The sequence below is a fragment of the Coccomyxa subellipsoidea genome (genome assembly GCF_000258705.1).
Source record: "Coccomyxa subellipsoidea C-169, whole genome shotgun sequence".
Lineage (NCBI taxonomy): Eukaryota > Viridiplantae > Chlorophyta > Trebouxiophyceae > Coccomyxaceae > Coccomyxa > Coccomyxa subellipsoidea.
The window spans coordinates 1,239,102-1,263,452 of NW_005178036.1; the positions used below are offsets into that span (position 1 = coordinate 1,239,102).

Here is a 24,351-nt window from a genome sequence, read left to right on the forward strand (position 1 = left end):
AAGTGCGAACAATACCAACACTGGCCGGCACTTTCTGCTGCTCCAAAACACGTGTAACAGAACAGGCTTGCAGCCAATGCTGACGCACTGGCTCCACCGCCATAATTGGGGTGGCCGCAGCACCGTCGGGCCTTGACGGGTTCATCGTGCATGTCAAGTATTTTTTGTGCAGATGCATCAGGACGCAGCAATTGTTGCGCTGCTTCAGACCAAAACGGACGGCCTTGGAATAGACGAACACTTTGTCAAGAACAGCTTCGAGTAGGATCATTCCGTTGCAGCCTTTTGCAGACTATATAAAATCAGGCTGGCGGATTTGGTGGGTTCCTATGACCAACGAGATATCTTTGATTGTTTGTTTTCACAATAAATTGTTGATGCAATCTGGCGTTTGTCAGGCGATCAAACATACATGTCGTGATGGAACTTGCCTTGCAGTGTGACATATATTCCTGTTAATTATTTTTTGTCTCAATAGGAGGTGTGGGTGCAGGTTCCTGGCCTCCGAAATCTTGCGTTACAACTCCATCTACTTTGTCTGATGCTGGGTAGCAACCCGTCGACGTCTGGCAGGAGATCTCTTGAAAACGAAGACACCTAACGCTGCGATAGCTACACTGCCAGCACCCCACTTAAGGCTGTCCAGATGAGGGACCATGTGGGTGAGGCAAGGGTTCCCCTGTTGGGCTCTCCTGGGAACAAGCTGCGGATTGCCCTGGGCCTCTCGCCGTCTCCGCCTAGATCGCCCTCGCAACAGCAGCACAGCCACAGGGCTGTGTCAACCACGATATTCAGAACTTGTGCAGCCATCGCTGGTCTGGTCATCATAAACGCCATTCTTGCTGGTGTCATCCTATCAGCCGTCCACAGCTTCGGCGGGTGCGCTCACTTCATTACCTTGTGCTGTAGCTTTTGTCTGCTTCAACACTTCTTATTGCAAGGCGATCATGCGCTATCCAGCAGATTGAAGTATCCAAATGGCAAGGTGATGCGTTAATTTTTGGACACATGGTGCTGATGCAGGAGCAGCAACAAACCGGTGAAACTCGACGGGCTTCACAATACTTCCCCTGGGTATTCCAACTCTGCACGAACAGAGCCTTCTGCAAATAGCGCCCTCACTCAGCCTGCTGCAGCGCTGTACTCACCTGAGTATGAAGGTGCGCAGCATTACCAGTCGGTCTACCAACAGCGCCTTGATGCCTGCTTGTTACCAATATGAACAGTTCCTCGTTCCTGATAGCAGTGTCAGAGAGAAGTGGCCATGAGTGCAGGATATAATAGCACAGTTGGGAAAGGGAAGCCCCCGTGGTGGCCAAGGGCCTTTGGTGCGGACGATACAAGCACCAAAAAGACAAGTACACAGCAGGCACGGACGGACAGGGATGTTGCCGCTGCAAGCAGTGCACGGCAAGCAGACAAACTGGCGAAGGAGCAAGGGGCACAAGCATCCGGCACAGGGATCCAGCCACAGCAGGGCAGCCAGGAACTTGCACTCAACACCAGCTGGGTTGAAAAAGTGGACAACAGCAGCTGGGTCACACAGGTGGAAGAGTTCTTCATGGAGGATGACAGCACAGAGGAGGCAGCCACGCCCGCCGCACCTGCCCTCAGAGCCAACGCCACAGCGCCTGCAGCCTTGATCGCACCAGCTCCAGCCCCCGCGCCAGGCAGGCATCCAGAAACGGCAGACACCGCTACCTCAGCCGATCTCAAGAGGCAGTCAGCAGATCCCAGCAGGATCAATGCCAGCGCAGTGGCTGCCAGCCCAGCACCGGCTTCTGACAGCGAGGCAGCACCGCGCACGAAAGCGCTGGATGCTGCAGATGCCGGCGGCAAGGACGTTGTGTCCGAGGCGACGCTGGCGTGGGAGCGGCTGGCAGAGGCGCGCGTGGAGGAGGCACCAGATGCAGTGCAGCAGGAGGCGGTGATTGAGCAGGAGAAGGCTGCTAGTGACGGGTCCGAGGTGGAGGCCTTTGGCGAGGTGTACTCTGCGGGGGATGTTGCTGGCACAATGGTGGACGGCGCACAGAATGCCACCGCCGCAGCCCCCGCCCCCGCCCCCAGCCCGCAGCATGCTCCCGACCCCTGTGCAGCCGCGCTTGGCATTCCCAAGGTGTGGCTCACATCCTTTCCCCATTAAACCCTCAATTTAAGCAGATGTGAATGAAAAATCAATGGCGGGAGTGAATTCCTTGAACTGTAAAGGTTCCCCTCAAGAGTGGTGCCCAGTGGCAGTGGTCACGGTGGCTGACTTCCAGTGGGCTTGTATTTGTAAATTATCAGCTCTTGGCAGGTCAATCACACAGCACAGGAACAGGGGAGGCCATCGAGCTCTATGTTCCTACTCTGAGCTGAGAAGGGATCGAGGTGGACTGTGTCGGTCCACAGGTGGCCATCATGTTCCTGAGCAGAGCAGAGTTGTTACACGAGTCGTCCTGGGCGCTGTGGTTCCAGCATGCCGCCGGGCTGCTGCCTGCCTCCGCGCTGCGAGCGCCGGAATTGGAAGGTAAGTTTTGATGCGCATCTGCCAGCTTGTTGTGTATCTTAATGGCACAATTCTGACCATCGACCTCTTCTTGACCCTGCACCGGTGATATTACATTTGCAGAACTAATCCAGTCAACAAATGTATTGATGGATGGCGCATGCTTTTCATGGCGTCCTGCAGAGTATGCGACATCTGTTAGGATGTGAGCGCCGGCAAGCAGGAGAGGGTGATGGTATAGGGTTCAAGGCAATCTGCAATGATCAGGATGTACGTCAAAACACGGGTACCAAATTGCAGACGAGGATGGCGGTGCTGGCTGCGATGCGGGCCGGGTGCGGTTGGCGCAGCAGTGGTGCTCTCCAGAGGCGCAGGGCAACGGCGTGCTGCAGCGGCAGCACCTGTTCAGCGTTTACATCCACCCGCTGCCCAACTACGGCACCTTCCCCGAGGAATCCATCTTCCGGGGACAGGAGATCGAGGACCGTATCCAGGCACGTACACTCTGCCCACACTTGCTACTTCTGTCACAACACGAGCATACGCTGCTTTCACAGCACCTCTGCATGCTTCGAGAGCACCCACTCGGCCGCTTTGCCCAATCTTTGGTGGATGTCACCAAGCATTGTGCAAGGGTCCTTAAGGGATACAGGTCACTATTTGTGGGTTGACTTGGAAGAAGACACTACTGCATAGCCCAATGCGCTCGGCTGTCGGGGCAATGCGACCTTTTTCCTACTACGCTCTCCGGCGTAAACAGCACAAGCGCATAGCTTAATATGGGCTTGCACCTGTGATACACCCACCAATAATGTGCCAATTTGGGTGTATTACTGTGAATCAGGTGAGCTGGGGCGCGCATGAGTTGGTGCTGGCGGCGCGCAACCTGCTGAGGGCGGCAGTGCGGGACCCGCTGAACCAGAAATTTGCGATGCTGTCGGAGAGCGGCGTTCCCTTGTACCCGCCCACCGCCGTCTACGCGCAGCTCATGGCCGAGGACAAATCCCGCATCGACTCCTGCGGCTCCGGGGTGCGCTCGCACTAATTCCCTGCACAATGCCTTCCTGACGCTAGCAGCTAGGGGGTTTAAGTCTGATCTTCTAGGTGTGAAGATCGACAAAGGTCCGACTCCAGAGTCCTTGTGTCAAGAGCTCGAGGGAGAATGCAAAATGCAGTCCGTCATGGCACACCTCCCCAGCAGCCCCCGCACTTTAGTAGAGGGTGTCTCGGTGATTTCAATCTGCCAAGAGCAGCTGTTGCAGAAGCCTGGGGCTAAGTATTTCACATAAGTATCACCATGTGACCATGCACTGGCATCCTTAACCTTGACCGGAGCAGCAGAGTTGGTTGTCAGCGCAATCATGACACTGAAAGCGATGGTTGTTTCCTGAACCCACAACAGTACTGTAGCATGACGGTTCGGATTCCTGTGGAACGACAGAGGACGGATCCGTGGCGTTTCAGCGGGCGCATGGGGTGGGCGCTGCGCAACCACTGGCGCAAGAGCAGCCAGTGGTTTGCGCTGAGCCGCAAGCATGCGGAGATCGTGCTGGACGACACCTACATCCTCGACCTCTTCCAGCGCTACTGCCAGAACGCCTGGGACAATGACCTCAACAGGTCCCTCCCCAACCTTCTCCTGCCCAGTGGAGAGGGTCTGTCACCCTGCTGGGGATCCTTTCATTCAGAGGCAGATCGGGAACCTCATGCAGATGGAACAGGCTGATACAACGCGGATGGCTCAGGCAGATTCTCATCCAGGTGCAGGTGGAATGGCAGATGGATAGAGAGGATGACAGCGGTTGGGGTTTGGGTGTGCAGGTGGCGGGACTGCTTCAGTGACGAGCACTACATGCCGAGCCTCATAGCCTACAAGCAGCTGGGCCACGAGACCGATTGCGTGGGGCGCCTTGTGGGCGTCGACTGGAGCCTGGGGGGCGCCCACCCGCGCTCCTACACCGCGCAGGATATCAACCCCGACAAGTGCGCAGGGCTCCCTCACTTTTGTCTCCAAGCTATCTGTTTCATTCATACTCACTGGTGCTGGTCACCTATCCTTGCTCCAAGGCCACTATGGCAATTTGATGGCAGTGGAAAAGTGCACACGGCCTATTTGTCGCTGCTGGCGCTATCTGATTTTTTTCTGGGCTGTGCTTGAGGAGTCCTGCACTTGACAGCTTTCCTGCCAATTGCAGGTTGCTTGCTGCATGATTTTTGGGTATGCTGATGTAATTCTGGTGATGTCACAGGATGGCGTCGCTCAGGCTGTGGGATGACACATGCGACGACCAGGAAGCCATGAGGTGTGCTTCTCACACCTGGCCAGCTCAACCTGCGCCCTGATCTTCACCCTACACGGTTAACATCGCCATGATCCTGCATCAGTCTATACCTTTGCACCCTGGAGTCCACATGAGCCTCTGCAAATATCTGTTGGCCTGCAACATGCTGTAAAACAGGAATGCAAAAGACAAGCCTAGCTCGGTATTTGGGGCTCCAGGAACACGTCTGAGATGCAATCAATACCTGAGCCAATCTTTCCACTGCAGGTTGAGTGCGGATCAGTTCGTGCACGAGGCGAACCTGGGGCGCCTGGGCAGCAGTCGGGGGGTGTGCTCTCTACCATCTTACAACGGCAGCGCGCTCAGCTACGACTGCCCGCTGTTCGCGCGCAAATTTCCCCGGGAGACGGCCAGCGCCGTCTACAACCTCTTCCGCAGCTGCACCACCGGCCTGAACATCACCAACAGCGGCCTGTGCGCGGAAGGGGCAGCTGACATCCTGGATCAGCGGGTCAGCAACGAGCACCTCTCTCGGCGTGAGCTGAGGGAGGGCGTCAGGAAAATGCTGGGGAGGCGGGCGGAATCTGTGTCGGCCAGCTGGGAAGAGCCGGGCTGGCTGTGATCTTGGTGATTTCTAGTGGGATAATTAGGGACAGCTCATTGCAGCACCCACTGGGAAAGACTGGGATCTACCCGGTCTGAGTAGTAGCAGTGGCAGCAGTCTGTCAATGAAAACGGTGTGTGACTTGTACAGTGTCTCAGATCAGCCGGCATGTATGCTTTTTGAATTGTGGAAAGTTTCCACTCTCGTTTCCACTGGAAACGACATGCTTGTGTATACCATGCCCAGTGCCCATGCCATCAGTGATTGGGGAATGCATGATTTCAGAAGACTGCTTCTGTAGATGCTGGTGGACTACGGGGTTTTTACAGCAATTGCTGTTGCATGTGTCTGTCAATAGATTGTCTAGATCTCTCCCAGTTAATAAACAGAACTTGTGCATATGGAGCAATCCTGAATAGAGTCTGTCTGCAGTGCGCACGAAGCAGCTTTCAACAGCAACAAAGAGGTCAAATATACATTCTGCCTTAATGTCTGCATTTCTCTTTCTCTGAAATCCCTATCCGTTGCCCACACAGTGCACTGTCCAGCACCTCAGATTGTCCCTGCCAGGCAGAGCCTGCATGTCCATGAAGGCTCCCAGTACCACAATGGGCCATTCAATCGTACAGCAAGAAGCAATCGCTGGGTGCTGCACTATGTGTCATTCGCTATGCACAGCTATCCACAGATGTGCTGTCATCGCCACCAGCGCTTGGAGTCCCCGTTGCTCTCCGCTGGGCTGCTCGGCACCTCACCAGAGTCACTCAACATCCTCTGCACACCCACAACCAGTGCAATTCAGCTCAACCTAAAGAAGCGTCCACTGCTTGTTGGTGCCCTGAAACAAGAGGTTGGGCACATTGCTTCATAGCGACGCACGGGCGAGAAAGTCTGACAAGGCAAGCACTTGACCGTGCTCTGGAATTGGAACAGGCGCCTCAGCACAATAGAACCCCTTGTAATCTTGGCAGCACAAGGGGTCGGCAAATGATATATTGGGTGCCAGTCAAAGCGCATGCTCAAGACGCAAGAACCTGTCCGTTTGACTGACACCCAATTCTCCACATCGTCAGGAGGCGCGCACCTTATCCCTGCTGCTGCGCGAGCCTTGCCGGGGCAGGGAGGAGCCGCCAGCGACGGTCTCTGGATCACCCACTACCTGGTGCTCGAGGCTGCCCTCCTTAGCGCCGCTCATCACGCTGATCAGGCTGCCTGACACTGTGGCCGCCGGGCTGGTGGGCAGACACCCGCTCCGCGATTCCTGCCACATGACACTCACAGTTGAGCTCATTCTTCCCCACTCCTCATGCATGACGTGTGCATTGTCGATTGCGTAGCACCCTCCAGGATGGAGAGCCTGTTGCTGCGGACAGGGATCAAGCCAAGTACCAAGTCCACATAAATGCCTCGTGCACATCGCAAGTGCTGCAACCCATTCTGCTGGCAGGATCCAGCTTTCTTGCCAGAGAGGAGGCTCCGAACGGCACACGCTTACGCAGTTCCATTGCATGCATCCACGGTGGTTGTTGTGTGCTGCTGCACCCGGGACTTGAGCACCCATGGTTGAGTGGGAATTCACAGGAGCAGTATGGCGTTCTTTGCGCAGGTGTGCATGGTTTTTGGGGCGCACCGACATGTGGGCGAGGCCGGGTTCATGGGCTTCGTTGCCGTTGTTGCTGGCGTGCGACGCGCGGTCCGGGGAGACTCTGATGCGGTGCCCCCTGGGACCCATGTCATCCGAGAAGCGCGAGGAAGGGCCCGTGAGCTCCTGGCCATGCAGCATGGAACGCACACTCAACCTCCAAGTCACCTCCACTGCAAGCTGGACACTTTGCCTCTCCCCAGATAAATGAAATCATCACGAAACCTGATGGTTACAATGTTCTGGAGAAGCAAACCACTGGTCGCGTAGCATTGGGACTCCTTCTGACATTTTCCACCTCACTCTCGGGATGTAGGGCTCATTTGGATTCCCAGGGTGCAGAAAAAGAATCCACTTGTCCAACAAAAGGGTTCATACCTCGCCGGAGGGTGCATCGCTCTCTGTGCGGCGGCGCGAGGCGGAGCGGGGGCTGCCGCTGCCGTTGTCTGTGTAGGAGACTGTGCGCAGCGCCGATTCGCGCGTCCCGCGGCGCGCCAGTGGCGAGTCTCCCGACGCCGACAGGCGCTTGGGGGAGCCCGAAGATGAGCGCCGCATCTCCTGTGAATATGTGCTCAGAACTTGAGAGTTGCTGCAGAGGAAAACAACCCTGTCCTACCGAGATGACGCGCTTTCAATGGTGATGCTGCTGCAGAGATGAAAGGAGCTTGTCCTGGCAAGAAGACTTGAAATGAGGACAGCTTTCTGCCACACGAAAGTGCCTACACTTTTGTGTCTGTCGCTGCAAGGGAGGCTCAAAGAAGATTCCATCTTCAAGAGGTAGCCCAAGAGAAACATTGGAGAGAATCTCAGCGTGGAATTCTTCTGCAGGAATGGAGTCAGGAGTGGGCAGCGGGCGCACCCTGAGGCCGGCAAGGGCTGCGCGCTGCGGAGTCTCGGGGCGCTGCTCTGCGGAGAAGCGGCTGCTGAGGGAGCGGCTCTTGGCCGGCGCGGGCTCGCCCGGGGCGGCCGCGAAGGGCGTCCCCGTCGTGCTGGGGCTCACCTCGATCGGATGGCCCTCAATGTTTGACCGCGCGGTGTCCTGCTCAGCCAATCACGCAAAAAGGCAGTCAGCGTAAATTCAACGCAGAATGCCAGGGCATGCCATGAGAACCACCTGGCACATGCAAAGAAACATAGGGCCTCTGTAGATCCATGCTGAGATGTGCACAGCCCATTCTGATAGTTTCCAGGCGAGCAAAACTCCGAGGTATCTCACCGGGATGCAGGCGATCGGCTCAAAGCCAGACCAGAATACCCGAACTTTGCAACCCCCATGCAGTGCATGAAGGGAACAAGTGGCGCCCGCAGCGGCCGCGAGGCCGATCGACCCTGATGGATTCGTTGCTGATCACCCTTAGTCTCATTCATCACCCCATCTCTCAGGGGCGTTCATCATATATTTTCCATCAAGCCAAGTGATCGCAAAGGCAAATCGACTTGGAGTCGATTGGCCAAAAAGAGCAGGCGGGGACCTGGGGTGGAGTGTCCGGGAGAGGAGCAGCGTTGGCATTGGCGGCCTGGCCGCCCGCGCGGCGCTGCGAGGCGGTGGGCACCGGCAGCTCGCCCGGGTACCCGCGGCTCTCCCTCACCTGCCGCGTTGGGCTTGCGCTCCTGCCAACCCACAAAACCCTCTCAGCCCCATGATGTAGCACTGCATGCTCATTGATCATTTACTCAGTGGTGTAGAAATAAAAGCATGGGGAACGCCAGTGCACCAGAGATGGCCATCTTAACAGTGAGTGCTCTTGCCCCATGCAATACAAAGTTTGAGAGTCCTAGATTGGCTTTCCTTGAAACACCAGGGGAGGCCTTTCAGACCACCACTCCTGGTGTGCAATGCACCCGAAAAATGTGGACAGCTTCTGGAAGAGGCAGAAGCATGTGCACCTGGCGGGGCTTTCCGCGCGGCTGGGGCTGCCGTAGCGTGGCACAAACTTGGCCGAGCGGCGTGCCCCGTCTTGCGCCGGCGCGGCCGGCGCCGCAGCCAGTGATTGCTCCGGGGAGTTTAGCTGCGGCAGCCACGATACCTCATCTTGACTTCAACTTATCGTATACACATCTGTGGCATCATGCACGGCAAACCTGATCGAGCCAGGCCTGTCTTTGCATACCACCAGGTGCTTTCATTTTAGCAGGTCAAGCTGGCGCCTTGCGGTCCAGTGGATTACAGTGAGGAAGCAGAGTGCAGGTAGCAGCAAACAGGGGGATGCACACCCGGCTGGAGGGGTTTCCGTCGTCGGAGTACTTCTCGGAGAAGCGGCGCGCGCCGCGCGGGAGGCCCTTGGGGTCCACTGGCGGAGCCATCTTCTCCACCTGCTCGTCCCCGTCGTCCAGGTACTCCTCCACCTCCGCCGCCGGCGCCGCCCGCGCGCTGCCTGCTATCTGCGCGCACCCCAGAACCCACACAATTAAGTCTGTAATTCCCTGGCATTTAGTAACCAGATCACCTCTAGGTAGGGTTACCTGTCACAGCATGCATAGCAGGTATGTGCAGAAGGCAAGCCTGGCTCGGTCGAAGGGGCACCACAGTCATTGAGTAGTGAAAGAGTGGACATTGCCACGCTTGACGTGTCAAGTTGACAACAGTGGCCTTGACCTGGGTGCTGAGTGCCGAAAGGATGCCAGGCACCAGGTCTAATCTCATCCTTTTCTTCCGTAGGTGAGGCAGTGCAGGGGGCATGTTGTGATGTGAGAAGGAATGGAAGGCAGCAGAAGGAATGAAAGTGCAGGAGAAGGAATGGACTCCAGCACAGTGACAGTGTTGGGATGCTACTGGACCAGAGTTCATTGTAAAAGTGTGACAGGGCAGAGGGAGGGCACCATGTGAGGACCGCCATTGGGAAGCTCAGGCTGGCAGTAGGGGTCCTTGCCGACGTGGACCGGCTGCTTTGGCGCAGAGAAAGGCGGCTGGGGCTGAGGCACGTAGTGCCCATCATGCCGCGAGCCGCCCAACGGCTGCATCTCAGTCATTTCCTGCGCACACCAATTTCCAGTCAACGTAGACATGTATACATGTCTATGTCCATTATTCTAATTATGAACTTTGTTGAGACTGCTCACAGTTTTGCTGCTCACAGGAAGAACCAGAGCTCTACCTGGGGAGGGAATCTGTGCTCCTCAATACGCTCAGGCATTCTGGTGCAGCACACCTGCAGTGAACAAGGCACCCTCAATCTAGCATACCTACAGTAGAGGAATTGGAGAAAAAGCAATTAACTGTTGGCCCATCAGCAAACACAAAAGTAATGCAAGTAGTGGGAAGAATCCCAAGTTGACGTCATCAGGCCAGGAATGAGACCCTTCTTCACTGCAAAAGCTGTGCAGAAACTGAATATAAGACAATGCGATAATGCTATAGCATTGATGGGTACTACCTGCACCCAATTTCTGAAGCAGCCGACATCGTATGGGTTGCCCTGGCCGTTCACGCGTGCTCTGAAGTGCTCATACGTGGTCCTGTTCGTGGATGTGAAGAACGTGTGCAAGCCGCTCAAGCCCCCCACAAACCTGCCAAATGCATACACGCATTGTCAGTTTCCCAACAAGCACACTGCTGTCACAATCCCAAGCCGTGCCCCAGACAACTTCTCTGGGACCAGGGCAGCTCAGTTGGTTGCTGGGGCCAGGCGTGCACCCACCCGAGTGCCAGGAGGGTGTAGATGATGAGGGCGAGGGCGGCAGGGCCAGAGATGCCCTGGTGGATGGCGCCCCACCAGCCGTCCTCATTGTGGCTTGCCAGCTTTGCCAGGTGGCCCCAGCACCAGCCGTCCACATACAGGTCCAGCGCCGCCGTCGTGAACACAAACAGCAGGAAGAAGCGGTAGTTGCGCTGCACCCATACCAACATTTCTGTCAGTTTTCATTGCCTGGTGCCACATCCTGCCTCTTCAACAGACACTCCTGAACCTGAGAAGTATCTACTAAGAGGCTTTACAAGTAGAATATGGCAGATACAACCACGTAAACGATGGCCACTACATGTCGGAGTAAGCTGCTTTTCAGTCCGACATGTCGTGGCATTCCTAGACATGGTTGGAGGTGCCGGGGATGAGCGTATGAGGTGATGCGCCCCACCTCGCCGATGCAGTTGCCCACCCAGGGGCAGTGGTGGTCGAACTTGCGGACGCAGTTGTCACAAACGGCGCAGTGGGAGCAGCGTGGCGGGCGGTAGTGATTGCAAGTCATGCACCACTTGGTGTTCACCGTGTACCCGTTCACCTGATACTCCTTGGTGGGAGCACGCTGCCTATGAGCAGCGAACAGTACCCTGTTGAGATTGAAGCCAGAAAGAGGGGTTTCTGCTTGGTGCCATCCTCATGCCCCAAACGGTCTTGCAACGGATGAGTGTTGTTTGGGGCATGTGACAGGAAGGGGAGATGTGCTCACCCCATTTCCATGTCTTCAGGTTGGTCTCGAGGGATGAAACCCGGGTCCATGAAGGCCGTGACGCACAAGAAGCTCAGGCAGAGTACGACCAATGCGATAGCAAAGGCGACCACCACCCAAGAGAACTCCTCAGCCAGATCAGGAGCAACCAGCCCGAAGAAAACACCTGTGCCATCAAATATCACTTATACAGTGCCCTCTAACAGAATCTACAGCAAATTCATGGTAGCGCTGAATTACAGGACATCAGGCGCTGAGCTTACCACAAGGTGACAGAATTAGGAGTAAGGATGCCAGAACGCTCTTCCAGTCCGGACCTGATGGGACAATCACAGTCTTCAATAATCTACAGAGTGGAAAGTAATACCAGCAGGCCAGACATGCCCTTTACAGTCATCACGGCTGGAGTACTTCAAGACTTACCCAACACGATTCGCCCCTCGAGAAAAGAGTAATGAAGGCCAGTGTTTTGCCCCCTTCTCCTTGGCTCCTGCTTCTGTCCTTCAGAAGTACTGGGGCCCTCCATTTCACAATCTAGAGACTCCTAGCACTAGTCTTCAATTGGCTCGAAAGTACCCACCTAGGACTCCCCCTAAATACAAGCTATTGAGGAATACAAAGGATTCTTCAAAGCACAGAGGCAAGAAAAGGAAATTTGCCGAGCAGCAAAGGCACCCTCTTCTTATGACACACTCCGTTGGCTCATGCTATACTCCGTAAATGAGGGACCTTTTACAACACTTTGAGGAGCTGCCAGGCAAAGGCGTGTCGATAGGAGTTCAAATTGCCGTATCCAGCTTCCTTTTTAGATGCCCTTCAAAATGCATGTTGGGGGGGGGGGGCAAATTATTAGTTGTTATCGTCACGCAACAAAGTCTTCTGCGAGGATGACACCCCGTCACTAGGCAAAGGCAATGCTTACTGGGGCGTCATGCTAACATGAACGCCATATGGGCCTGCGACTCCAGCTCTCGTCGTGAATGCTGCACAGAAGTGTGCAGAAGAGTAGTAAGCATGTAAGGGCGTGCCCCTTGTGGTTCTCTAGAGGTTCTCTGTGCATGCGCAGAACAAACGGTTACGAAACAACAGCTGGCTCATCATCGCCGTCGAACGATTGTAGTCCAGTCATCTGTTGGGGAGGCAACAATCTTTCACCTGGTGTAGCTTCGCCAAAATTGTTTTGTGACGAACACATAGTACAAAAGTCTATTTGACGACGAGGACGAGATAATTACAGCAGTGCATGTAGGAGAGTGAGCCGAGCCGGACCGGTATCTGCAGACCGACCAGCTTGCGAGCTGGTCTGTGTTCCTCGTCAACACACCGAGTTTGCTGTGCGTTGACATGCAGCAGGCTCTGACTCTCCCAGTGCGTTGGGGGCTGTCAACTGATATTATTTGACAAAATGGTGGAGTGATACCTGCAATTGTTGCGCCCTGAGGGGCCTTTTATTTTGTGGGAAAGGATTGGGGAGGGACAGTGGAGAAGGAAGCCTGGCTTGGGTTTCTTGAAACCATGTCGAGCGAAAACGACGTGAATTTACTGGTGGCGACAGCGGAGCACATGCAGAAGGCAAGCGAGGGATTCCCTCCTTCTCCTCCTCAGCGTTGTTAGAGCACTTTAGGGATTTTGTAGTATCTGGCGAAGCAGGTGGACACATTGAGATATCATCTTCATTGCGGATTTTGCTGGCTTTGGGATAGAAACGTGAGCGGTGGAAAGGACATGATCAAGTCGAGTACGTGACCACATGTCCTCTAGGGTGAAGTGATCCTACTAGGCCTGTTCCAGGTCAGCAGGAGAGCATATGTTCTTCCAGTCGAGCGCGTTGGTGTAGGTTGTGCAAGGCGCGGGGTACCATGAGTGTAATTTGCTTGGTTGCAGGAATCTACCACGCCACGAGGGGCAACTTCTGCTGAGGAGGAAATTCAGAATCTTATGTCAAAGGGCAAGGGCCTGCCCTCAACAACGCCGGAGGACGTGGCAGCCAGCGCCGCTTCTGATCATGACGCTGACGACCTGACATGCGCCATCTGCCTGGACCAAATTAAAGTGGAGGAAATCTGTGCCGTGAAGGGCTGTGAGCACGTCTACTGCGGTGGGGGGAGCCTTGTCCATGCCTTATGTTGGGGCTGATGTCTAGTACTGCAAACACTCGACAGGGTGAAAGTTGGAATTTTGCGCCTCCATGTAGAGCTGATGTGCCCATGTATTCCTGCAGGTAAGTGCATCCTTGCCTGGGCTGTCCAGAAGGAGCCGGTGTGGTGCCCTCAGTGCAAGGCGCCCTTCTCGACCCTGCTGACCTACCGCAAGCTGGACGGAACGCTGTCGGACTTCCCTGTCGAGGAGAGCGTGTGCCTGCTCAAGCGAGCGCACTGGTTCGAGTCGCACATGAAGGTTTCAGTCCACCCCACACCCTGCATGGCATAAATATAAAGTCCAGGTGCCTGTGAGTTGGAGTCAAATCTCTGAGAGAAATTGAGGTGGGACGTCTCAGCACCGTGCTCTCTCCCAGAGTACCCAACCGCAAGGCACTCGCCCTTGGTGAAGCCAATAGGCACTTGCAGCTCATGGACCTCGGTCTTTGATGTGTGTTTCATGTGCATGTAGATTTTGAGAGGCGAATGCCAGCCGCGGGAAGGCTTCCTGACAACATGTGCTGTCTGCCGGCGCGCAGGAGATTGAGAAGGGCAAGGCGGCGTTGAGCTTTGTTCCGCCAGAGCTGGTGATCGATGACGCGCGTGACTGGGTGGACTGGCGTGAGGACAGCGCGGACTACAGCCGCTTCGAGGAGCAGTACGAGGACGACGAGGAGGTGGAGGCCTTCTACTTCTCCAGCGCGGCCGGCCGCGCGCGCATCGTCGGCAACCGGCGCTTCGGCGAGAATGGCTTCATCTCCTCCGGCCGCATGCAGGCCCGGCCCGTGCCGCCCGCGCGGCCCAGCAAGGTGCGGCCAGAGCTGCTACTGACCCCTTTGTCTCTGCTAGGAAGGAACAATACATCCTAACAGGACCGCCTTGGGCGAAGGTTGGGAAAGGGGCGGGAGCTTCTGGCTGTGTGGTACTTATGATACTGCCCTGCGCTCCACACATTTCCAACTTAGATCTGTTGAGAACTGCATGGCTCTGTCGTCTTGCTGACGGGCAAAGACTCGATCCAAATGATCAGCATGGATTCCTGGAGTCAAACGTCTGATGCAGTGGTGTGTCACCTTGGCTGATGAGGAGTGCCAACTGCAGGGCAAGGGCAAGGCGCAGGCGTGCTCTGACTCTGTCTCGACTCCTTCGCGTGCACCAGCAGAGCACCGCGCGTCTCACAAGACAGCGCGCAGCTCTGCGAGGGGGTCTGGCGAGGGCAGCTCGACACCCGTGGCCCTTAGCAAGGCCGAAACTCCTGGCAGCAGCGGTGGCAAGCAAGGGCGGCGGGCGCGTCGCAAGGAAAAAATGGCTTCTGCTGACGCGCGTGCTTGCCTGCTGTCGTCCCCCTGATGGGGTAGTCATCTTCAGCGGAGAGCTTCACAGGCGTGCATGCCTTTAGCAGGCAATCTGTGAATCGACTGAAGAGGTCCTCGTGGGCGCCGTGCTTGTTGAGGGTACCATGGGCAGCGCCATGACAGCTGCAGCCAAGGGATCCACAGAACATGACAAAGCAATAGTGGGTCTCCCACATGCTTACATTGTGTTGCATTGCCATGGCAGCAATTTTTACGCAAAGCAAATTCAGCTTCTCATGAAGGGTTCACAGCATTTAATAGGAGTTGGAACCATGTGCGGATTGAAATTGACAGTTAAGTACAAGGATGAGTGGAGGGAGAAGGGTGGCGAAAATAGGATGGGCGTGTTGAGCGTGTGTTGGGCCCGGGCTTCAAGGGGTTTGACAGTCGAGCTTGCCAGAGCATAAGCATGAGGCAATACTCAGATATCACAAGGCATGTCTCCAAGGCTGCGCAGGGTGTGTACACAGTGACTTCAGTAGCGTCAGGCGTACAGTGAGTTTTAGATATGCTAGCGATGCTTGCAATGTATAACAAAACTCCAAAAGTGTATATTAGACGTAGTGGAGCATTGAGCTCTAGATAACGATCTTGCGCTGAAAAAAAGTTTGATCAGGATGAGTTGGGATAATTGATGTCGACAATTGTTGCAACGTGTCCTGCATTTGCATGATCACACCTACATTACAATTATTTTAGAGCGCGGCCAAATTTGCTGCAGCAATGTTACTGTTGCTTGTTGGTTGCACTTGTGTTGAGACCGGACATGAAGTAGGTCTGCATGGTTTTGTGTAAGGGAAACGTCCTAAATGTTTGCAAGCAAGCAAAGCATTCAAGGTTGATTGTGCAGCATGCAAACACAGATGTTCGCACTGCAAAGAGAGACCACCAGTCTTGAGCTTAAACCAAGGACAGCTACTGCTAAAAGAAGTGACACTATATGTAAGTGCTACATCTGTTGAGCCACAAAATTGATGTCGTCCACATTGACCTGCAATGCCATCAATGTACACTGCTTGACAAGCGCATTCAAGTGTGCTTCATGGACCGTTAGAATCCTTGTCAAACTGGCCTTCAAGGTTGTCCAAGTCAACCTGCACAGGCCCCATGATAGCGCTCATCAGTGTATGTGTGAAGCGCTTCTCTACTGTAGGTCATGCAGACATCATTACAAGAGGAAAAGCACATGATTAGAGAAGCGCCCACCTCATAGAGGCTCACAATCCGCAGGCCATCAGTGTCCTCATCAGTGGCTCCAAATATCTTGGGGATGCTAAGGTTCTGAGCCGCCTCACTCTCCTGGTCCAAGATTTTCTCGCTCTCTGCACCCCAAAGCACAGCTAAGATTCCACCGGCTTGTGTGCAGGCCACGAGACTCTAAATAATGGGCATGTCGTCACACAAGACCTCTTCAAGCCAGCACTGCACATGGAGCTATGTCGAGGCAGCTAGAGGAAGCCGACCTGCAAGGAAGAGGATCTTGGAGAAAAGGGCGCGGCAGGTGGCCTTGCGCTCGATGCCGGCCTTGGTCATGCCAGCAACCTCCAGCATCACGTTGCCATACTTCTCATAGATGCGCTGTGCGCGCTCCCTCAGTGCCTCAGCCACCTGAAATGAGATTTTCATTTTCATTCTCATTCTCAAGAGAGCTGATGGGACAAGCAGCTGGAGCAGAACATCCACCCGCATTACTCACTGCTCCACAGCAATCTCACTGTGTCCATGCAAAAGCCTTCCATGGGGCAAATTCATAGCTGCACGGCAATGTTAGTTCTTAGCTGGGCTTGTCTGAGCTGGGAGGTTTGAGCAAAGACTCCCCACATGGGACCACTGAAGCTGGATTGTCAAGATGTGCCCACCTCCTCGTCTGTCATGCCCAGGGCTGTCCGCAGGGCAGCCAGGTCTGCAACGGCGTCCTCGTCAAACTTGCGCTCGCGCAGCAGGTACCACAGGTACTTCCTGAAAATCTCCGTCGATGAAAAGCCGCTCTTCATCTTGAGCCCGCGCATGACGCCTGCATGCATGTCAACGTCAATCCCCCAATGCAGACCCTGAGCCGCTGCTTGCTTGACAAAGACAAACTCGGCATCACCATTGAATTTCAACAGGTAAAAGAACATAGGAGCCACCTGTGGTTAGTGCAGCACGGTTGGCAGGCAAGTAGGCATCCAGGCTCTCCACAATTGCCTGCAGGCATCAGGGAAAACAACTTCACCAACAAAGAAGGAATGGCTTTTGTACTAGGTGTGCTGCCAGACTGCAGATGTGTCACTGCAGACCACTTTGAGGTCTCTTGCACTCAGAAATGAGCGGATTGTGGGGCTACTGACCTTGTTAAGGTTGACGGTGCGCGTGCGCTTGGACCTTGGGGAGTTGTAGCGGCGGAACACGCGCACAGCGGACAGCAGAAATGTGCCCACAAAGAACAGGCCCAGCGCCCCCAGGAGAGGCTGCGCCCACCTGGTCTGCCTAATGAACTGCGCAGGAGGGCTCGCATCCACTGCCTGCAATAAATTCCTTGTATATCATTCACCACCCATGGCTGCCTCGAGCACCCTGAGCATGATCATGTTCTCAGACTCTTGCACACGCTGTTTCAGGACAATTTCAATAGAGTCATGCTGGTTAGGGACTACTGGAGAGTTCAGGCAGATGACTGGATGGCATCGGTCAAAGCAAAGAGAAGAAGTGGGCACCTGGTAGAAATTGTTCTGTCGGCTGCTGCCATGACCGACAGCCTGCGTCTGGTAGTCGGTGTAGTCCTGCTCCTGTGCCTCGACTGTGTCCTCTGCAAGGTTTGATTCTTCTACAGGGGGCTGCCCTTCTGCCAGCCCAGTTGCGCCAGTGGCGTAGTCGCTGCCCTTGTACACTGCCGGGTACTTCACGCGCTCCGTCGTGCGCAGCTCAGGCGGCAGGGGCGGGGCTGATGGGGTGACTGCGTTGTCCCCATGGGCTCCCAGTGCAGACCTCCTCCTGTGCAGCCGGCAGGTGCGCAGAGAGGGCCCACAGTCTGCGTCAAGGTGTCAAGCCAAACGTGAGCCGTGCAATATAGGATCCTGACAGATTATTCAAACGTAAGTTGTAACATTTGATGCAAGTAATAGATGGGCACAACTGCTCCACTGGAGCACACCAAAAATGAATGGCCAATGGCTGGAAGGATAAGTCGTGCTTTGACGTGATTACAGGTGGATGGTCCTTAATGGAAAGTAGGTAAAGTCGATGGTGGATTAAGAGCATTGTTGTTCTCGAGGTGCAGAGGTGTTGTGTGCGCACTTTTTCGTAGGACCAGGCGCTGACTGCGGGGTATCCTCTGCATCGGCGAAGGTGAGCTGCTGCAAGAGGGATTCATCTCAGTGCACAATGCTCCCATCATTGTCACAAGATTCAAACGATGCCTGTAAATTTGTTAGGGAAAACACCGCATGAAGAGCCAATCCTCCAAGAGGACTGGTATGTAAAACAGGGAATGAGCCTTGTTTGAAGTAGTATAGATGTTTCTGAAGCCAGTGTCACTACATTAGATTTGCAGCTTTGGCATTTCTGCAAAGCAATTGCATGCTGAGGGGTGAAAGATATGATAAGACGTTCCTACACGTCACATTTTTATCTGGCAGATCAATCGAGCATTCATTCCCTATTCTTTTGGCTTCGTTGCAAGATTATAAGCTATTCTCTATCTCCGAAGTGTTGATCCTCCGAGCGTGTTGCAAGTTTCAGTGCCCATCGTACGAAAGGTCAGTGCTTCTGCATTTGGGTGAAGGCACTGAGTAATGTCAGCTTCTCGTTGCAGCTGCAACACAATAACCAATCAGCAGGTGTCTCATCAATGCACTAGCCAAGTTCTGAGGCGATCGCTTCACCTGCGTCCTTTCGCCTTCAGATCTTCCCAGCACTTTTCACCAAAGGGAAAGGTTAGCCCAGCTGATCGCACTTGTTCCAAAGGCTGCTGACAATGGCAAGCGTGACTTCGTTATAAGGGACTGCACCTGGTGGCCGGCTGCCATTTAAAGTAGTACATGCATGCAGGGACGTGGAAGAGTCAGGGTGTCTGCCATATTAGAAACAAAACAGGTGGAGGAAGAGGAAAACTTGCAGATCGAGGGGCTGAAGAGTGACTATTGCGATGACTTTGTTTGCACCTCCAGCCCTGCCGTGGAACAGACAGTGCGGTCCCTTGCAAGGGACCTAGTCAGACGGTCCTGGACATTCAGCCTCTTCACAAGAGACGTCTCGTACAAGGTGCGTCAACCATGACAAATAGACCCACACTTGTATGCGCACACATGTTCTAGATGGTTACTTCAAGGCTTATTCTTGGCAGTCCACAGGATGCCTTTCGGAAGTGCACTGGAGCGCAGAAGCACAGACGGTTGACGCACATAGCAGACTCTGTGAAGGATGCCAAAGTGGTGTGACTTCCACCTCCCCTTGCAGTGCAAGCCACTGTGTCCCTTGCATTATCATGATGCTGGATTGGGTGGTAGGTATGATCAGGCACTAAGAGCGTGGAGTGTTTTGCAGTTGGTCACCAGATTGCGCATGCTGGACAAGGGGACTGCACTCATTGACTGGAGACTCAGGGGGCAGCTGGGGTTGACCTCCATCGACATAGACTTCGTGTCCAAGTTTGAATTGGACCTCATCACAGGACGCGTGCGTTGCTTCCCATGCACACGTCTTGCTCTTTATTTTGGCAAAGCATGGAGATATAAGAGGAGCCCCTTTTGCTGCTGCACTGGGGTTCCTCCCTCAGCAGTCCAAGGGGTTGTTGGCTAATGTAATTTGATATTGGGGGACGTCTTGAATTGTGCCCGAGCGATGCTCTTGGCAGACCCCGTCATCGAGCGGGAACTGACCCCCGAGCTGGGCAAATTCGATGTCCAGAGGGGAATGGCTTGGGTTATAGGGGTTTTGCATGAGATCAGCTGTGATGAAACAGGCTTCAATGGCCTGGCAGCTCTCACAAGAAGGAGGCACTGCTTATTTTGCAGCTCTGGCATGAGGCAGAATAAAGGGGTACATCAACAGAAACACTATAGAAACCCAGATAAAGGTTAGTCAGGCGCCCAGGGCCTGAGCGATGCTGGGCTTGCATGCAGGTCAAGGGGCACGAGGACAAGTGGGATCTTGGCAGATGCGGGCTGCCTGCGCGCACGGCATGGCTGGTGAGCAGGGCGCTGTGGAGCGCGCAGCAGGCCGCCCGCGATGCGCGCGATGATGGTGGCGAAGCGCTCAACAAGCTGACGGCCAGCACTGACGAGGATGATCAGGTGCCCTTCATGGATTGCTCATCCAGGCTTTGCAGTCCTCTATATCCCTACACGTGCATGTGTATGTGCAGCTCGTGTGCAAGGCGTGAGGGTCTGAGATCGGGTGGTGCTGTGCAGAAGAACATCTATGTGGATCCCACCGACCCCACAAAGTTCTTCCAGCAGGAGGACACCGGAATGAAGGTGTGCTGATGGCTTTCTTCCGTGTGGCATTTTGTTGTATTTTGTTGTCTGGCGCTGATGGGTCCGGATCTTTCAAGTGGGAAGATCATGCTTGTTGTGATGCTCTGCTGCAGGACTTCTTTTCCCTGGCCACAATAGCAGCTCTGCTGTGGCTCGTTTTTTCTGCATACTCAGAGCTTGAGAAGATCCATTGATCCAAGGGTCTTACTGTCTCCGTTTGCTGTGAGGATGGTCCGAGCATCCGAACATATGGAGAAAAGTGCTGATGTATATCATGGGGTGAGAAGAGTGTTTTGTGTATCTGTTTGACGACCTCTGGCTGTTTGGTTTTCTGCTGAGTGATTTAGGACTTTGAAAGTCCAAGGAATGCACTTGGTGACAGAGAAGAAGAAGAAAATACGCAGCTTCCGGATGTGGTCTGGACGTGGGTGGAAGAATGTGGGTGATGTTGACATGATATTATGGTTTGAGGGCAGTATGTGTTCAGCTCAGGCATCCAGTCTGGTGCATATGCGTGTAATCATGCTTTGCAACAGCGTTGTCCTCCACAGATTCCACGAGTCCCTGCATAATGAATGCTCTATGCCGCCTGTATCTTGACGGCCGCAGCCGCCTGCGCCGCACAAGAACAAGTGTGATGAGCACGGGAACAGCCATACATGTCTGCAATCTTCTAGCGCTGCTTCCTTGTTGGGCAGCACGACACGGTGGTGTCACACTGCTGTGACTGCAGTGGGGACAGGGTAGTACTGTTGTGCAGCTCTCTGGATCGATCCGGAGGCCTGCAACACCGGTTGCAGAGCCCTGCTATTACCTTATTCTACACTGATGTAGACCTACCACAGCTGGTGACGAAGCCTTGCTGAACTTGCTGAGCTTGCACCCCTTACAATCTGCTTGCACCCCTCGGGGCCGTCCAAATCTGCCACCTTGCCACTTAGTCACTACAGTACGGTATCTACTGGTATATAGCCCGGGCTGGCGGGGGGCCCCGGCTGGCGGGGGGCGGTATCAAAACTGAGCACCGTGCCCACGATTAAATGGGTCTTGCTTGGATCTTGCGAGTCCATCAAGGGGTAGGATTTTGGCAGCCTTCACTGCAGCTTGTCTGCAGACGCACCTTGCTTCTGGCAGGAAACTTTCTTGAAGCTTGAAGCGTGTAATAATAATAATAATAAGAATAATTCTTTATTTCATGTTGGTGCCAGTAACACAAGTCCATGAATGTGATGCATGCACAAGATGCTCGCTGAAGAAGACTCCACACTCGATCATCGGAGGCCTAGCCATGGTCTAGAAAAGAAGGATATCATGTGCACAGAATCCTAATTGGTCCTTTGCCCCAATGGGTGAACGTTGGGGTGAATGAGTTGGGGCTCACAAATGACTCACCCCATCCTGCTGGACCCAGTCCACTCAACCTAGCACTACGCACAATTCCATTCTCCAGTCGCTCTCCTCTGGACACACAATTCCGAGGAGAGCAGGGCAGGGCCGCGCCCGATGCGTTGCGAGAAACATAATGTCCCAGCAAACACACCCAGCCAGGTGAGCAGACCACTCCACATCCTAGCCGCCTCGCGCCGGAACGTTGCGTGGGGTCTGCTGTTTTAAATGTGTGTCCCTCGTCACGAAGGGCACCGGCTGATTGATTGTTGATGTGAACATGCAATCGCGCTGATTAGCGAAGCCTCCTTCGAAGTCTGGGTATCTAGTTGCAATGTGACTGTTGTTACGATCTCACAGAGGGTGGACCTGCTACCAGCGGTAGGATTGCTGTTCATAATATTTAAAGTGTGCCAGGACTGTATAATATGAAATATTACGTTATGATTTGTCCTCTGTCTCACTGATGATGTTGGATCGGGGGCTGGACGGCACGTTGCTGACCCTTTCTTGTTGAGTCGCGTTGGCTTACGCGAGAGTCCTTCTTGTATATTGCTTTTGTCCAAATCGGCGTGCTTAGGAGTGGGTGAATATCGTACAAGGAACCAGGTGACAAAAAGAGCGGGCACTGTTCTGGCCGACTTTGTCGTCAAGAGAGACAGCTCGAAACAAAGGAATACACATGTATAAGCTCTTGATTTTCGAGGGCGGCTTTCCGCCCTTTACATTTGGGTCGGTGCCAGAGAGAGAGCGCATAAGTTTTCATTTCTGAGGATGCTATGCCGACCTGGGGTGCAGAGCAGGCAGACCACATTTTATGAGGTCGTGCACTTGCATTTCGGAGTAGATTTCGTCTGCCGTTGTCTGTTGTCCCCTTTTCTGCCTCGTGCACATTTTTGACAAAGGTGTTTGACTGTTGAACAGGATTCAGGTATCCACCAATAAGAAGCCACTCTTCTTCTACGTCAACTTGGCAAAGGTGAGAACCGTGTGGAGGGGAGGGATGCAGTTTGGCCAAAATGTCCAGCAGTTACTGTATGACATATATTTCCTTAATGGCTTTTTGAGCTGTGCCGTTCTGCCATGACCCTAAATGTTCCCTTGTGGTGTGCCACAGCGATTCCTCCAGGAGCATGGAGAAGTGCAACTCTCTGCGCTTGGACTTGGTGAGCTCCCTGCCTCCCATCTCTTGGTCACTTGTGCTGTCTGATTTGCCAGACACGGCACTTACCTGAGGCAGGCATACCCAACTGATTCTCCTGGCTGACTGTTGCTGTGTGCTGCCCTTCAGCCATCTCCTCCATGGTGACAGTGGCTGAGATCCTGAAGAGCGGGCAGTGGGCGGTCGAGAAAAGTGCGCTCCACCTGTCTCACTGCCAGTCGTCCTCATCATAAATCTTTGCGCACTCATGATGGCTTGCACAACATCCCCTCACAATTCATTTCATATCCATTTGATATGCACTGTTTGATGTCAATTTTCAAGGTTTCAACTCTCAAGCTGCCCTCCTTTTTGGGAGTTTGGGGCAGAGGAATTGACAGTAAAGGGTGCAGGGCAAGGGGAAGTTAAGATCTGGCTCACGTTACCATGTTTGCGGTGCAGAGATCACCACGGGGCTGGACACGACAGAGGAAGAGGGGCGTGATCGGCCGATGCAGAAGGCAAAGATGGAAATCATCCTGACCAAGTCGCCGCACTTTGACGAGCTGATGGCGGCCTCAGCATCACAGCAGCACAGCGGCAGCAGCGGTCCACAGGCGCCTGGTGGGCACCCACCAGGCATGGGGCCTTCCAGCCAACCACAGGTGACGCCTCGCAACCTTGCACACTGCGCCAAACCGCCGACCATGGGTTGTCCTCTGGCCTGTGTGCACAATGCCAGCCTGTGCAACATGAATAAGGACAATGAGAGACAAGTGGTCATCACAGCAACAGCTGCGATCGTGCGGCATGCATCGCTATTATGTGCTAAGCAGCAGCGGTGGGGTGCAGGGCGGGGAGCCATCCGAGGTCCAGGGCATGCAAAACCTGTTGCTACAGTAGCCCTACGGGCGCTGTACCTAGCTGCCGGCCTTAACGCGATGGATAGCACCGGGCCGCTGGGCGAAGTTGTAGATCGTCAAGCAGCCAAGCTGCAGCGCCTCCCGGACGCCCACTGTACCAAATTCTTCTAGGGGAGCGCGCTGCAACCCGCGCCGCTGCTGCGAGTGGCTGGGGCCATTTCTGTTCACTGTGCGGTTTGTGTTATGTTGACGGGCGGCCCTGCAGCGGAGAGAGGCGGAAATTCCGCAGGTACAGGATCAGCAGGGCCGGGGGGCGGCGGGGGCCGCCAAACGACAGATCCGGCAGCGGTTGCCTGCGCGGCAAGCCAAGCTCCGCACAGGCCATCCCAATAGCTTGGCGTGACTCTCCCATCCCTGCCGCCCCGCCTGCTGCTGGTTAGGAAAGAATTCGCTCATTCTGTGTACCGGCAAATCCTCTGTTTGCTGGCCGATGTCCAGCCACAGCATGTGGGGAACCTCAAGCCCTCAGGCAAGGAACCACTGCGCCGCCTTTTCCCGGCTTTTTTTAATAGAGAACCAGCAGGGTGTCTTTGCTTTGGTGTCATGGGCC

The 24,351-nt window shown here is 54.5% G+C and overlaps 8 protein-coding genes across 8 annotated transcripts; 5 read left to right on the forward strand and 3 right to left on the reverse strand.

Annotated features, from left to right (window-relative positions):
* Positions 1–646: 646 nt before the first annotated feature.
* On the forward strand, positions 647–5,392 carry COCSUDRAFT_41776 (hypothetical protein; the record flags this gene model as incomplete). Its single annotated transcript, XM_005648064.1, has 10 exons — positions 647–879; positions 1,024–1,160; positions 1,275–2,116; positions 2,392–2,509; positions 2,756–2,986; positions 3,391–3,518; positions 3,930–4,108; positions 4,310–4,471; positions 4,738–4,791; positions 5,038–5,392. The coding sequence occupies 10 exons, from the start codon at positions 647–649 to the stop codon at positions 5,390–5,392; spliced, it is 2,439 nt and encodes an 812-aa protein (XP_005648121.1).
* A 678-nt stretch (positions 5,393–6,070) lies between these two features.
* On the reverse strand, positions 6,071–11,928 carry COCSUDRAFT_47352 (hypothetical protein; the record flags this gene model as incomplete). The annotated part of the gene is made up of 15 exons (XM_005648065.1): positions 6,071–6,148; positions 6,459–6,635; positions 7,005–7,142; positions 7,395–7,574; positions 7,876–8,055; positions 8,489–8,627; positions 8,904–9,025; positions 9,231–9,398; positions 9,837–9,989; positions 10,112–10,165; positions 10,391–10,523; positions 10,655–10,845; positions 11,091–11,262; positions 11,403–11,568; positions 11,826–11,928. 15 exons carry the CDS (start codon positions 11,926–11,928, stop codon positions 6,071–6,073), a joined length of 2,154 nt encoding a protein of 717 aa, XP_005648122.1.
* A 31-nt stretch (positions 11,929–11,959) lies between these two features.
* On the forward strand, positions 11,960–12,447 carry COCSUDRAFT_33125 (hypothetical protein). The gene has a single exon (XM_005648066.1). It carries the CDS (start codon positions 12,123–12,125, stop codon positions 12,291–12,293), a length of 171 nt encoding a protein of 56 aa, XP_005648123.1. The 5' UTR covers positions 11,960–12,122; the 3' UTR covers positions 12,294–12,447.
* An 893-nt stretch (positions 12,448–13,340) lies between these two features.
* Positions 13,341–13,832, forward strand: COCSUDRAFT_15265 (hypothetical protein; the record flags this gene model as incomplete). The annotated part of the gene is made up of 2 exons (XM_005648067.1): positions 13,341–13,500; positions 13,624–13,832. The coding sequence occupies 2 exons, from the start codon at positions 13,341–13,343 to the stop codon at positions 13,830–13,832; spliced, it is 369 nt and encodes a 122-aa protein (XP_005648124.1).
* An 864-nt stretch (positions 13,833–14,696) lies between these two features.
* On the reverse strand, positions 14,697–18,430 carry COCSUDRAFT_47354 (hypothetical protein). Its single transcript, XM_005648068.1, has 8 exons — positions 18,172–18,430; positions 17,592–17,905; positions 17,226–17,399; positions 17,025–17,082; positions 16,755–16,909; positions 16,359–16,503; positions 16,102–16,217; positions 14,697–15,989 (listed from the first exon to the last, which is right to left on the reverse strand). The coding sequence occupies exons 1-8, from the start codon at positions 18,269–18,271 to the stop codon at positions 15,936–15,938; spliced, it is 1,116 nt and encodes a 371-aa protein (XP_005648125.1). The 5' UTR covers positions 18,272–18,430; the 3' UTR covers positions 14,697–15,935.
* Positions 18,431–18,542: 112 nt separating this feature from the next.
* Positions 18,543–19,446, reverse strand: COCSUDRAFT_33127 (hypothetical protein). The gene is made up of 4 exons (XM_005648069.1): positions 19,420–19,446; positions 19,227–19,307; positions 18,925–19,137; positions 18,543–18,809 (listed from the first exon to the last, which is right to left on the reverse strand). The coding sequence occupies exons 1-3, from the start codon at positions 19,437–19,439 to the stop codon at positions 19,014–19,016; spliced, it is 225 nt and encodes a 74-aa protein (XP_005648126.1). The 5' UTR covers positions 19,440–19,446; the 3' UTR covers positions 18,543–18,809; positions 18,925–19,013.
* A 641-nt stretch (positions 19,447–20,087) lies between these two features.
* COCSUDRAFT_33128 (hypothetical protein) lies at positions 20,088–20,882 on the forward strand (the record flags this gene model as incomplete). The annotated part of the gene is made up of 3 exons (XM_005648070.1): positions 20,088–20,168; positions 20,286–20,351; positions 20,465–20,882. Coding segments are annotated over 3 exons (228 nt in total), but the record flags the coding sequence as incomplete, so codon positions are not given.
* Positions 20,883–21,829: 947 nt separating this feature from the next.
* Positions 21,830–24,011, forward strand: COCSUDRAFT_53397 (hypothetical protein). The gene is made up of 6 exons (XM_005648071.1): positions 21,830–21,899; positions 22,662–22,716; positions 22,855–22,903; positions 23,029–23,091; positions 23,341–23,543; positions 23,731–24,011. Exons 1-6 carry the CDS (start codon positions 21,874–21,876, stop codon positions 23,779–23,781), a joined length of 447 nt encoding a protein of 148 aa, XP_005648128.1. The 5' UTR covers positions 21,830–21,873; the 3' UTR covers positions 23,782–24,011.
* Positions 24,012–24,351: the final 340 nt, after the last annotated feature.